The 14,557-nt window shown below is 38.5% G+C and overlaps 1 protein-coding gene across 5 annotated transcripts in view; it reads left to right on the forward strand.

Annotated features, from left to right (window-relative positions):
- SH3D19 (SH3 domain containing 19) overlaps window positions 1–14,557 on the forward strand; it is a 206,634-nt gene that overhangs the window by 74,865 nt on the left and 117,212 nt on the right. For all 5 annotated transcript variants that reach the window (XM_036765516.1, XM_036765517.1, XM_036765520.1 and 2 more), the window contains exon 2: window positions 2,241–2,280. In XM_036765516.1, coding sequence (XP_036621411.1) covers window positions 2,241–2,280 — 40 coding nt within the window. The remainder of the gene's footprint in view (window positions 1–2,240; window positions 2,281–14,557) is intronic.

Consider the following 14,557-nt stretch of genomic DNA (forward strand, 5'->3'; position numbering starts at 1 on the left):
TCTCCAAATGGGGAAAAGGAGAGGAAAGCCTGCGGGTACAAGCTGTTTTATTGCCGCGAATTTCAGGCTGTAATATAGGAACATTGTTGCCTATAATGGTTTCCTGGAGTTGTTACTTTCAAAGGCAGTGGGTGATGGGGAAGGTCCTTTTTTATTTTATTTTAATTTTTTTTTTTTTACTTTTCCAGATATTTATCGTGGTGGGCTAATTCTCAGTGGGAAGGAATAGATAACTTGTGGATTTTATGTAAAGTTTCACTGAGCAACTTATTTGCATGTACTGGGATATCTTAGTTAATTCTTTTTCTTGATTGCTTAGGCTCGTTGGATTTAGAGGCGGAAAAAATTTTAAAATCCATTTAGTCTAACCCTTTTGTTTTAAATAGGAGAAAACTCAGGATCTCGGAAGTTAAGTAATTCGTTACTTAAGTGTGTAGGCTGGAGCTGTGCGGATTTGAGCCCAGGGCTTTCGACTCCAAATCCAGCTGTTTTTCAGCTTCAGAAATGTTAAGCAGGCACTCTTTGTCGTCTTTGTAAAACTTACCTCTCAGTAGTTGGCATTCAAATTAAAGTCTAAAACTTTCTGGGAGCTGGGGAGTTAATAAAGAAGTTTCTCCAGCCACTCTGCATTTGCAGATGTTAATTTAGCAGACTGCTACATTTTCCCCTCCCTACCCTTTTGGGGACTTCTGCCAGCCATGATTCATGGAATGATTTTTTTGGACTGAGTAATCTGTGGTTTTCTGGTTTCCTCACTTTTCCCCCCTTAGCTAAAGTCTTTTGTGGATTTGGCAAGGGAGTTAAAACAGCTAAAGCTGAAAAAATAAATAAATAAATAAATAAATAAATAAATAAATAAATAAATACACAGAATGCTGCTTTTTCTGAGCAGATGATTTTTAATAAGTAATAAACTTTATGAGCTATGTCATCATACCATCATCTCTTCAGCTAGACAAACCCTCTCAGCTCAGATAATGAATCCTATAAAGGGCAGGACACAGCATTTGTTTTGAATTGCCTTTTTTTTTTCTTAAAGAAAGTTAAGCCATGTAGAATCACAGCTACCAAAAAAAAAATCTTTTTAAAGCACGGCTTGACTATGCCACTTCTCTGCTCAAAAATTTTCAGTAGCTCCCTACTTCTCTAGGGTAAAATATAAAGCTTAGCCTGGCTTTTATTTTTATTTTTTTGGAGGGGAGAAGGGAAGGCAGTTAGGGTTAAGTGACTTGCCCAAGGTCACACAGCTTGTAAGCCTGTCAAGTGTCTGAGGTTGGATTTGAACTCAGGTCCTCCTGACTCCAGGGCCAGTGCTCTACTCACTGTGCCACCCATCTGCTCCCATTAGCCTGTTTTTTGTTTGTTTGTTTTTTTTAAGTTTTTATTGATGCCTTTTCTTTGGACATCACAGTCATTTCTGGATATATCATCATCACTACCATCCACCCAGCCAGTGAGCCTTCCCTGGTTATACAGAAAAATAGATAAGCAAAAACAACCTGTGCAGCAACCTCATCTGACAGTATATGCAACGTTCTGCACACATAGTTCCCCACCTTGCTATGGAAAAGGAGATTTGGTCTGTCCTTTAAGATCTTCCGAAGTCTAGCCCCAACCTGCCTTTTTGGTCTTATTGCCCACTGTCACCCTCTATACAGTCTACATTCCAGCCAAACTGAATTATTTAACTGGCATTCCCCAAACTCAGCATCCCAGCTTCAATTTCTGTGCATTGATAGAATGTCAGTTCCTTGAGAGCAGGGATTGTTCCATTCTTTGTATTTGTATCCACAATGCCCAGCATGGTGCCTGGCATATAGCAGGAGCTTAATAAGTGCTTGTTCAAGCTATCCTTCCCTTATGTCTGGCAGGAGTGTTCTCCTTTTTCTTCTCTATTCCTCAGAATCCTTATCTTCTTTCAAGGTTTAATTTGGATGGTGCCATCTCCTTCAAGATACCTCCCATAATCACCCCAATTATTAGTGCTTTCTCCCCTCCCTCCCCCTCAGATTACTTTGCATTTACTTAACAGTGTACCTGTTTTTATTCTCCTGGCGAAGTCTAACCTTCAATAATTTTGTTTTTGTTTTTATATCTCCAGTACCAATAACGTGTCTTGCACATAGTAGGCACTTAAAAAGTATGAATTAAATTGAATGGAGGGACAATATTTGAAAAATTCAAGTTTTCCTCTACTGCTAAGGAGAATTTTAACCTGTAAATATTTTTTTTCTTTACAGATCGCAGTGAAAGAAATAAACCAGAACACCGTTCTTCAAGGTATGTAATTTTAAGAAATTTGACTACAGCTATATCAAAACTTAGGATTTTCCTCATCTTTTTAAAATTATTCTGAAATAAGTGGTACTCCAGTTGTTTTCATTGTATCTGAAATGCTGGACAAGGACAATCTTGGTCATTACTTGACTTCAAAGATAAGAAAGGGGGATGTGGCTAGATACTGATAAAATAGGAAGCCTAGGGGACATAGTAGATAGAGTACTGGACTTGGAGTAAGGAAGACCTGAGTTCAAATTCTGCCTCATACTCTTACCTGTTCTGTAGGACCTTGGGCGAGTCACTTAATTTCTCTCAGCGTCAGTTTCCTCATCTGTAAAAAGGAGATGATCATAAATAGCACCCACCTCCAGGGTAGTTGTGAAGATCATAGGACAAAACATATGTGAAGTGCTTTGCAAACTTTAAGGGGCGCTATATAAATGTTAGCTATTATTATTTTCATTTCAAGATTCCATTTAGTGGTAATTAAATCTCCAAAAAGAGTCAGGGTACTGTACTGAAATTTGGAAATTTGTTTTCAAGCTCCGTCCTGTTCACTGTCTTTTCTGTAGTATATTTCTCTCCTCATTTCACTAAGAATCTCATTTCCAGATAGACTCTTCTGATGTCTTAGGCAAGATTAGATGCTTTTAGCTCAAGGTTTTGAAGGTTTATGCTGCCCCTACCATATGTCATCACTTTGTGTGCTGGACATCTTTATTTTAGAAGTCTTTTTTTTCAGTCATGTCCAACTCTTTGTAAGGGGTTTTCTTGGCAAAGATACTAGAGTGGGTTTCCATTTCCTTCTCCTGCTTATTTTACAGTTCAAGAAATAGAGGCAAACTGGGTTAAGTGACTTACCCAGGGTCAACCAGCTAGTAAGTGTCTGAGGTGGTATTTGAATTCATGAAGATGGAGTCTTCCTGACTCCAGGCATGATACTCTATCCACTGTGCCACTTAGCTGCCACCTGTAGTAAATCCAGTAGGAATTACCTTCTGTGAGGGCAGGGACTTTTTCACTTTTATGTTTTATCTTTGCACTCCTAATGCCTAACAGATTTCCTGACATATTTTTTTTCTCCAGACCTGTGATTTCATCAGTATAGGGATGAATTCTCACAACTGTTTGCTAGATGATAGACTCAATTGACTGGGGCAATGTTAAGGAGGTAAAATGATGTGGTCGGGATAACCCAACTAGTGTATATGTGAACCAAGACTTGAACCCACGTCCTACTATCAAGGCAGGGTTTTTATTCATCATACCCTACTGCCTCTTACCTGGCACACAGTAAGCACTTAATAAATGCTTGTTGAATTGAAATGAATGTTTCATTTCTTCCTCCTTATATTTCTTGGGGATTGACTGACCTACTAAGCTATCCAGCGCTTCTTAAACTTTTTCTGCTGGCATTCCTTGGCATTGTGTGGCCTGAGGACATGCACAGTGTGTATGCTTTGTGTTCAGAACCAAGGCTGCGGTGAAGCTGCTTGATGTAAGACAAGCAAGCCCTACCAGAAACATCTGAAATCATTACGCATTTGATTCTTAATTAATTTTTGGTCATTGCACATTCAGAAGCTTTTAACTGTTGCCAAATTTTTGCAGCCCCGTGTGGGGTCTTGACTCAGTTTAAGAAGCAGTGGCCATCAGTGCTGTGAAATTTTGCCCATCACTGGGACTCCGGAGAATAATGATAACCATCAATGAATGCACGAAGAACTCATTGTAATCATAGCCTCTTTTGGTGTGCTAATTATCTGGTCTACTATAGCAGCATGATATGGTTCTGGAATTGTAGTGTGCAGAACTAACGAGGTGATAGATCTAATCTACGCTAACATTTCTTAGGCGTCTACTATATGCCAGGTGGTGCGGTAGATAGAGCCTGGGCCTGGACTCAGGAAGATTCACCTTCAAGAGTCCAAATCCAACCTCAGACACTTACTAGCTGGGTGACCCTGGACAAGTCAATTAACTCTGCCTCAGTTTCTTCGTCTGTAAAATGGCAAACCACTCCAGTATCTCTGCCAAGAAAACCCAAAAATAGGGTCACAAAGAATCAGAAATGACTGAACCACAACAATAATTATATTCCAGGAACTGTGCGTAAGCACCTTTTTGTGCCACATATCTCATTTGATCCTCATAACAACTCCGTGAAGTAGATGCTATTAAGCTCCCCATTTTACAGTAGAAGAGACTTTGAAGTTAAGTGACTTGCCTAGGATCATACAGCCAGTCAGTGTGTAAGGTCGGATTTGAACTCTGGTCTTCCTGACTCCAGGCCCAGTGCTCTCTCAACACTTTGTCATCTAACTGTCTGTCCATTGGAGTTGTAGCAAAGTAGAATGAGCCGCTCCGTTTTGGATCTGTTGAGTTTGACTAGCTATTGGAATATCTAGGTAGAAATATCTATTCAAGATGCAGGTCTAGAGAAGTGAGGTCCATCTGAATCTTTCAGGGTCTGAGCCACGAATTTAGGAGTTATTTGAACAGAGATAAGGGTTGATACTTTAAGAGTGAATGAGATTGTCAAGTGACTGAATGTAGAGACCCAAAGAGAAGGGGGCTAAGGACTTTAGAGAAACACAGACTTTAAGGGGTCACCTAGAGTCAAAGGAGGAGACTGAAAAGGAGTGCCTTAGAAGGGGAGAACTAGGAGAGTATTGATTAAGTGGTGAGTATCCATTAAGTGTGCTCACTTTGGCCTGGTATTTTGCTATACCTAAGGCTATAAATACAAATAAAAGACATTTCCTGCCTATGTTTTAATGGAGGAGACTATGCACTGGAGAACTGAGCCTGGGTAGAATATTTTGATCTGAGAAATCCCCTGGAATTAAAATGAAACAGTAGGACATTTGACACTTTCCAGAAGAAAAAGTCATGTTGATTTGCTTATAATTCCAATAGCAAAAAGTGAACAAGGGAGTGAGGGGGAAAGAAGGAGAGGAAATGGCTGGGATGAACATAGTTGTGGGTTGGGAATTCAGAGCTGAATGGTTTAAGGTCCCAGGAAGTCTAAAAAGCCAAGGTGTTTTGTACTCCTTCCTCTCATTGTGTATCTCCTCCCTGGGAGATTGTGGGTAAAGTCAGCTGGTATAATTCAGATTGACACCTCTAGGTCATATCTGGACCATGAGGACAGCATTACTTCTTCACAAGCTACACCAAGACTCCCTGCAATGATGATATAAATGGAGGAAGACCAAAGACTCCACAATTCTGTAGTGCAAAAACAAGGTCCAGAGGCTAGAGAGACAGGATGTGGTCAAGGTGTGACCTTCTACCTCATCTTTCCCCTGCCACTCTCACACTGCATAGTGGGGCAGTGCAGGGCAGATTTTTGCCTTTACACACCGGGACAGGCCCAGACTAGCTTGTTGCTGCTGAATCAATAAAGGAAGGAGAAGGAAATATAAATGAAAAGTTATTTAAATTGTATTTTGTTTCTTTTCCTAGAGCAAGGGTAGAGCCAGCAGTCAGGAGAGATTGCTTTTGTTCTAGGCCAAGGCTAAGCAAGCCTACAGTTTCCTGGTGAGAAGTAGATTAACCTCTAGACCGCTTTGTGCCCTCCTTTCAGGACTGGTCAAGGACAAAAGAACACAGTTTGGGTCAAATTTCAGAAAAGTTTTTTAAACTGATTTTTATTGATATCTTTTGCCTTGGTTTTCTCTCTTGTATCTTCCCTTCTCTCTTCCAGAAAGCAATCTTTGATAACAATGGATTGTTTTTAAAGAAAAAAAAGGAGAAGAAAACATTTAGCGATATCGATCGATACATAACTGACATTATTTGCACTGCCCCACACTTGCGGGAGAGGGGCTGTGTGGGAGGGTGGTATCTTCTCGTATCTTCTTTATGGCCAAACTTACTCTTTGTAACTTGGCAACATTCATTTTCCATTGGTTTGTGCTGGTTGTGCTTTCCATTTACACTGTTGTAATCATTGTTTTCTTGGCTCTGCTTGCTTCACTTTGCATCAGTTCATTTAAGTTTTTCAGAAAAGGTTTAGTCAGATATGGGGTGACTCCAAAGGTCCAACCTAGGAAATAATACTCGGATTTTTTTTTTTAGTTTATTGGTAATGGTTTTATGTTGTTATTGCTTTATATTACTGTTATTGTTGCTTTAAAGGATCCTTTTATATCTGGCTGGAGAAGCTGGAGCTAAATAATGTGGATACTTTAAAGAGTTTGAATATGTCCTGACTCATCTTCCACAAAAAATGTGGCAGGAGAGTAAGGAAGGAAGGTAGGTGGGAACAGGAGAGCTGTTCTTGGCTGGGGCTGACTCAGGCCAATCCCCTGGTATTTCAGTCCAATATTGGAATGAAAAAAGAAACTCATAGATATTTCACTATTTAACAAAAAGAAATTTACTTAGCTATAGGAGGGAAAGGATATTCAGTGAGGGTATGCATCCAGAACACCAGTTAATTCAGTTGAGCAAGCCTTTTCTGTTTCTTGGATTGCATCATGGTCAACCAGCCAGTCATCAGAGCACAGATAGAAATCCTTATGATTCTTTTTGTACTTATATAACTAGGAAGTGATGTCGGCAGATGGATCCTTTGTTCCCTGAGCCAATCCAATTTCAAGGACTGTTTCAATACCTTGTAAGAGAAAACTAGCCCAGTCTACATTGGGCAGTTAGGATATTGCTCTTATTATAGGAAGGAGAGACAGAACAAAGAGAGAAAAAATGAAAATATAGAAAAGCAAGGGAAAATAAAATTAAGAAGAGAGAATAGAATAAAAAGAGGAGAGAAAACACAGGAAAGGGATGAAAAAAATAAGAGGAAAAAAAAGCAATGCAAGAAGAGATCAAAGAGAACTCTTTCTGTATTGGTTGGGTCAGATAAGTTTCTCCCAAGTTGTCTGGCTGTGATTTACTCTGAGGCAAGGTAGTCAGTCTATTAAAAAACATTTCTGAAAAGATCTGTGCCTAATAGCTTGCACCTACTTGATGCTTAATAAATGATTCTTAGATTGGATTAACAATTATCTCAAAATAAATAGAATAGCTAAATTCCTATATCAAAGGAGGCTCCCTCTTACTGTTAATTGTTGCTGTTGTGGTCTGGTATGGCATAACATTCTTCATCCCAGCCTACATTCTCTCCCAGAAAGAGGCCATAGCCATGTTGCTACAACTCACTTTCTCTATTTTGAGGGTCTTCTGAGGTGTGTGTTATAGTTATAATTACTGAGCCTCCACCAGTGTGTTTCTCATTTACACAAGATCATGATATATGTTAACTTTTTTTCATCATTAACAACTCCTAAACAGAAAATAATTTATTAAATAAAGCAAATGCAAAAACAGTCACAACGTTTGCTCAATTGAAGACCAAAAAAAAAAAATAAAGATAATCATAACATTTATTCAGTAGAAGACCAGAGCAGAAATAATCATAAATCTGGGTCGCACCAATATACGCAATACCTTTGGGGGAGAGTCAACAGAAACCTAACAAAGAGGAGCATGAGTGGGAAAATTCACATGCCTGAGGCAACTCACAACTCTTGACTGCAGACCTTGATGTCCTAGTTCCCTTCTAGGAGCAGTCTACACTTTAGAGAGCCACTTCTCTGCTAGCTGCACCTTTCCTGATCCTTACCATGCTTCTGTTAGGCAAGGCCATTCCTCTTTTGCTTTCAAGCCTATGAAGCAATCACAAGCTCTTTTCACTGACAACCAGTGGTCCCCTTGAGCTGAAGAACTGCCAATCTCCTCTTACCAATCTCAGAGGATTCTTTGTTGACTTAGCTCCTAACCTATCCTGATAGAAAAAGCTCAGCTCATAGTAAAATAGAGGCAAAACCTGTCTTCCCCTCCTATTTCTCCCTCTCAAACCAGAGAAGTCAGTAGAGCGCAATACAGGTACCGCAAAAGGTTTCCTTTATTTCATCTGTAGAGAGCACTAAAGGGCAATAGCCCTAGTAGACCTGCACACAGCCAGTAGGATTCAACTAACTATAAGCTTTTCCCCAGCCAACCAGCAGAGCAATAAATAAGCAAGCAACCAAAGAATCAGTTGTCTCTGTTCAAAGCCTTCCCTGTCTACTTTCCCCAGCTTCTCATGACTCCTTCTGTGCTTAGTTCATTCTCTTGCTTTTCCAGCTATCTCATCTTACAGCTTCTCCTGTTGGTTTCTTTATCCCTCTGAGGGCTCAGATCAGATCCCCCAGTGGTCAGTGATTCATCATTCTTTATCTTATGAAGGAGGCAAAACTCAAGACATCTTTCTGTCACTTAGGAACTCAACAGTCCTTATATAATCTTCCCATGTTTCAAATAGTTGTTTCATTTATAATTTTGTCAGTTATAAGCTTCAAAATTCTAAAAATAATCACATGCAAATAATGGTGGAAGCCAATCATTATCTCATTTATTGTTCTGCCCACAAATAGGTTCTGTCATAAAATTGAACTGAGTGGCAGTTCTCTCTCTGGTCCCCAGAATATTGCGTCTCTTCTCAACATTTTGTCTGAGAAACTATTCCTTCACAGATTGGTTTTATCAGTTTTCCTTACGCAAATATTCTTTTTGTTTTTCACTTTTTTGGCCCTTTTGGCAAATAAATACATGAAAGAGACAATGTCTTATAATATTTTCAAATGAGGTAATTTTTTAAAAAGTACTTAGTATAGTGCCTAGCACACAGTAGGCACTATATAAGTATTTATTCCTTCCCCTTCTACTTTTCTTTTATAAATTACATTTCAGTTAAGCATTTTTTCTTTCCTTTCTACATCCCCTCCACTGAAAAAGGGAAAAAAAAAGAAATAAAAAACAAAGCCTTTGTTACAGATGTGCATAGTTAAGCAAAACAAATTTCCATCTTGGCCACATCCAAAAATGTGTATCTCCTTCTGCACCCTGAGTCCATTCCCTGTTTGTCGTGAAGTGGGCAGCATTTCTCATCATCATTCCTCTGGAATTGTGGTTGGTCTTTGCATTGATCAGAATTCTCAAGTGTTTCAAAGGTTATCTTCATAATGTTGTTACTGTAGAAGTTATTCTTCTGACTCTGTACCTTACACATTTTTCTAAAGATAGTAAACAAGTATGGACACTTGTATAACATGTATCTTTGTAGTTATTAATGTATATCTCTCCAGTGTTGTTAGGTAAGCACTACCCTGAGATCCTTCTTCACCCCAGATAGGGACAAGAATATTTTTTTAGATGTATTTGTTGATTCAATGATAATGTATCTACATCAGAATATAAACTCCTTAAAGGCAAGGACTATCCTTAAAACATGTTTTTCCTCCATTGATTCATTCATTCATTCCAAGCTTTTATGCTCTATAAAGCTTCATTTGTTTTTCTTTTCTTTTGAAAAAATGAATGTTTTATTAAAAACTTGACATGGAACATGGAATAACAATACAACTAGCTAAACTTGCTCAGTAACTATTGCATCTAAATTAATTTTGGCATATAAAATGTCATAACTTTTTCCCCGTCATTCCCTTTAATTACTCTGTACTTTTAAAAATTGCTATTTTTTGTCTTTTCATTGCCTCAATTCACCCCTGTATCTCTCTCCCTTGCCTCTCTCAGAGAGTCATCCTCTATAACAAAGAATTTATTTTTAAAAAGAAAAAAAAGGAGAAAGAGAAAAATCAACAAAACTGGTTAATATATTAAAAAAAAAACAGCTGGTCAGATGTGCAGTGTTCCACACTTATGGACCCCTTCCCCTTCTACTTTTATCTCTGTAAAGGAGTGTATCTCTTCATATATCTTCTTTGGGCCCAAACTTATTCATTGTAATTTTGCAGTGTCCGTTTTGTGATGTTTGTCCTTTACATTTACATTGCTGTAGATTCATGTATGTTTTCTGTATTCATCATGTTCCTCATTTCTTAGAACACAATAATATTCTATTACATTTGTATACCACAGTTAGTTTGACCATTCTTCAATCAGTGGACATCTACTTTGTTTCCTGGTCTTTGCTACCACGAAAAGTGATGATATAAATATTTGGGTATATGTGGAGACTTCTCCTCTGTATTCTTATATATACATACACACATATATGTATAATATATATGTATGTGTATGTACATAGCTATATATACCTATGCATAAATATATACTAGTGTATGGGTGTGTATAATACAATGTTTGTATAATATATGTATATGGTGTGTGTGTGTGTGTGTGTGTGTGTAAAATCTGTTGGGGTTTTTTTCATGTGCTGGATTAGTCTCTGGAGTTCTGAGGAGCTTGTCTGGTGATCATGGAGGACAGGGCATCTCCATTGTCCTCCCACAAAGTGGTGTATGAGGCATCTTTTTCACACCATTATACTAGTATCTTTTCCTGCAGACAAGGAGACATAGAGACTTAATGAGCAGGGTACATATTAGCAGCCAGTTCAGTGTGCCCAGCAGGCAAGCAACACTCAATAAATATTTATGTTGATAAAGCTCATGGCTGCTCTTGTGACTTTTTCCATGTTTGGCTTCTTTTAAGTGCTACTCCGTTGACCCTAATAAAGATGTTGTCAATTTTTGTTTATAAAACCTCACTCTTAAGCATTCTACTCAGAAGGATGAAGCTTGAAGTGAAAAAATATAAATTGTTTATGTTTTTCTCTGTTTGAAATATGTCTATTAAAATGCCATGCTCTGCTGGGCTTGGTTTACTATAATTCTGGAGCCTTTCCCCATCCATATGTTTTGAGTCCTCTGCCTCTATAAACTATAGCTGATATGTAATTACATTTTGGCATTATGTTTCCTGAGCATTAAGAGAAACATTACTGCTGCTCTGGCATCCATAACACTGTAAATGAGGTGAAAAATTAAAATGTATATAGGCATTTCAAAGAATTACCTTAGAGTAGGAGCTATGAAAGGGTTATTTACATTTGATGGCCTCCTATGGAGGATATAAGTTGTGTTGTCATGCAATGGTTTGAAAAAATGTGGCTTTATCACCTCCCCCTGTGTGGTGGGAATGACAAGGAAGCATTGATATGGTGGATCATTTTGGTAATTGAAAAGTTTGGGCAGCCATAACCTTTGATATCACAGCCTTCCCATTTAGGGGCTGCTTTGCAGTTGTTAATGATGGTATCCCTACTCTCAGGCATATAGTTAAACCTGGGGCAGAGATACAAGTTCAGCCTGTTCTTCTTCCCAAGACAGGGTGGAAGATCACCCTTGTTTTCAACACATCAGGAAGTGATAATCCCTAACCCCCTAACAAACAGGTGAAACTTGGCTAGTAGAGGCTACAGCCAGTGGCAGTTTAAAAAAAAATCACCCTCTGCCCCTTCTAATACTCTGGAATTCTGAAAGGAGATGTAGCCAACTTGGCATTGAGAGAATGAGCTGGTGAGTGCCATGTTACTCTCATAGCAACTGATTTTTATTTGTTTCAGTTTCATTCTTTTCCTCCCTTTGTGTAGAACAGTGTTTTCCAAATTTCCATGCACCAGGCTATAGGAATAGGCCTTCCATGAAAAATGGTTGATGATGGCCATATTTTCCCCTCCATCTTATAAAATATTAAAGATGAACCATAAATACTTATTTTGTGTAGCTGTCTTTTCCAGTATGAAAATAGGATGACTTTATTTTATTTGAGGGCAGAATTTCTCTAATCTACCCTCTTTACCCAGTGGGATATTCCATGCTCCCAAGCCATCCTAGCTTGATAGAACAAAACTCATGAAACTCCTCAGTCAGTCAGTCAGTAAGTATTTATTAAATGTCTGCTATGTGCCTAGCATTGTGCTAGGTACTGGGGATAGAAGTAAAAAGAATGAATTTGGGATGTTCCAAGTGTTCCATGTTCAATTTCATTTGAGAAATTCTGGCTTAAAGATTCTGTTCTGTTTCTGTTTAGAAACAACTACTTGTAGCTCTAGTCAGAGGACATTATTAAGCACAGATGTCTAAGTCCCCATTCACTGAGGTTAGATGCGATTCATTCAGCGCTCAGCAAACATTTTAAGGACCTATTGTGTACGAGGAGCAATGCGGGGATACAAAAATTTTAAAATGATGCAATCCCTGCTTTCAAGAAACTTACATTCCTTTTTTTTCTTGAACATTTACTTCTTTATTTTTTAATTGATGCCTTTTATTTTTGCATTAAATAAATTTCCCAATATAACCCTTCCCAACACCTCAGCAAACCATCTCATATAATAAAATAAATGTAAGGAATTAACACACACATGTATAAGAACAAGAACTATTTCCCAACAATTAAGTGGACAAAGGATATGAACAAAGAGTTGTCAAATGAATTGCCAGTTGTTAGCTATTATATGAAAGACTGCTTCAGATCATTAATAGTAAGAGAAATGCAACTCAGAACTACTCTGAGGTTTTAGTTTATATCCAATGGTTTGACAAAGATGACTGGAAATTAGAATAATTATTGTTGGAGGTATTGCAAGAAAACACCAATATCCAGTTGGTGCAGCTATGAATTGAAGCAACTATTCTGGAAAATAACTTGGAATTATGTTAGAAAAGTGACTAATATGTCCATACCCACACTCAGAGATCCTACTACTAAGCATATATACCCAAGGAGGTGAGAATATAGGAAGAAATAGCAACATGTACTGTGATAGCAAGAAAACTAGAAACTGCAAACAGGGAGATTGTTTAGAAGGTTACTACAGATTATTATAGAGAAGTTATGAGTTCCTAGAGAGAAGGGGACAGATCATTTGTATCTGTGGAATCTCAGATCACCTTTAGATTATGGACTCACCTCCGCTAAGGAGCACTCTAGGCATCCTGTCATAACATCTCAAGCTGAAAGGAGTGAGAATTCTTTAGCCCCAACTCCTTCATTTTATGGTAGAACAAACGGAAGTCCAAAGAGTGACTTGCTGGAGGTCATACCAGGTAGTAAGTGGCAAAACCAGAGTATGACTTGACTTTTTAATTTAGTTTATAAAACTTATTTTCAATGATAAGACACATTCTCCAGAAGTGAGTATATTACCTGTGACAGCCTAGTGACAAGAGCACATTATGAGTTTCCTGGAAGAATATTCATCTGGACAAAACTCTCTTTTCCTCTGAAGTAGATACTGCATAGCAATGTGGGTGTCCTAGCATCCAGATCATGTGCAGTTGTGTCATGAGGATGTTGCAGCCATATGGCATGACAGCTACAAAACTCTTGCTCACAGAATCATAGCATCTGAGGGGTCATCTAGTGTTGTACCTAAACAGAAACTAACAGCATCCCCAACTGGCCTGTTCTAGAAGACTCCCAGAGATAAGGAACCCATTAGCTACTGATGTAGCACACTCCACTTTTGGATAGCTCTAATTGTTAGGGGATTTGGAACCAAAATCTGTATGTCTGAAACTCTATTCATCGCTTCTAGTTCTGTCACATTGGGTCAAATAGAAAGGGCCTAATCTTTGAAGACAGTTCTCCTTACCCACTCCTCCACCCTGTAAGCCTTCTCTTCTCCCTGCTAAATATTCCTTCCCAGTTCTTTCTTTTGATCATCAGGTATCATTATCTCCAGTTCTGTCCTTCCCCTGCTCACCCTCCTTTGCACATGTTCCAGCTTATTAATATTCTCCCTAAAACATGGTGGCCAGAACTGAATGCAAGGCTCCAGACGTCTGATGAGGGCAGAGTACAATGATACGACCACCTCCCTCAGTCTGAATACTCTGCCTTTCTTGTTGTAGTGAAAGATAAAATTCTTGGATTCAAACCCATGTTTTCTGACCTCGAGACCATTTTGCCTCTTTCCATTTCACCCCACAGGTGTGTAAATTTGCTAGGATGGATACTTTCCAGAGAAGGAGGGCCTTGTCTAGGGCTATAGATTTGCTATATCCACAACAAATTTGAAATTCTAGACCATCTTTTCCTTGGCATTCAACATGCCTCTTGACTGTCCATCGGCAAACCCCCATACACACATGTCTTCAGGCCGTGGTTACTGCCTCGATGTCTTTCAAGGCTAGACACAAATTGGCTTGGCTTGTTGAGCACCCTATAATGTTATTTTGCTCATTGTCCTTTTTTCATGGAACCAATTAACAACACTGGATGGTTTCTATCTGAGCTGTTTTAACTGCTTTTGGATCTGAATATCTCATTAAAACCTTTTCCAAAGGTTTATAAAATGAAAAAATTGCTCTGACCCTCAGACTGCAATTTCTACATTGCTGGCCTTCCTTTGTTGCTGTCCAATTAGTGACCTCTCTAGATAATGAACCGTAGAATCAACTTTCAATAAATGAACCTAATA

Source organism: Trichosurus vulpecula, chromosome 6, assembly GCF_011100635.1.
Source record: "Trichosurus vulpecula isolate mTriVul1 chromosome 6, mTriVul1.pri, whole genome shotgun sequence".
NCBI classification, from domain to species: domain Eukaryota; kingdom Metazoa; phylum Chordata; class Mammalia; order Diprotodontia; family Phalangeridae; genus Trichosurus; species Trichosurus vulpecula.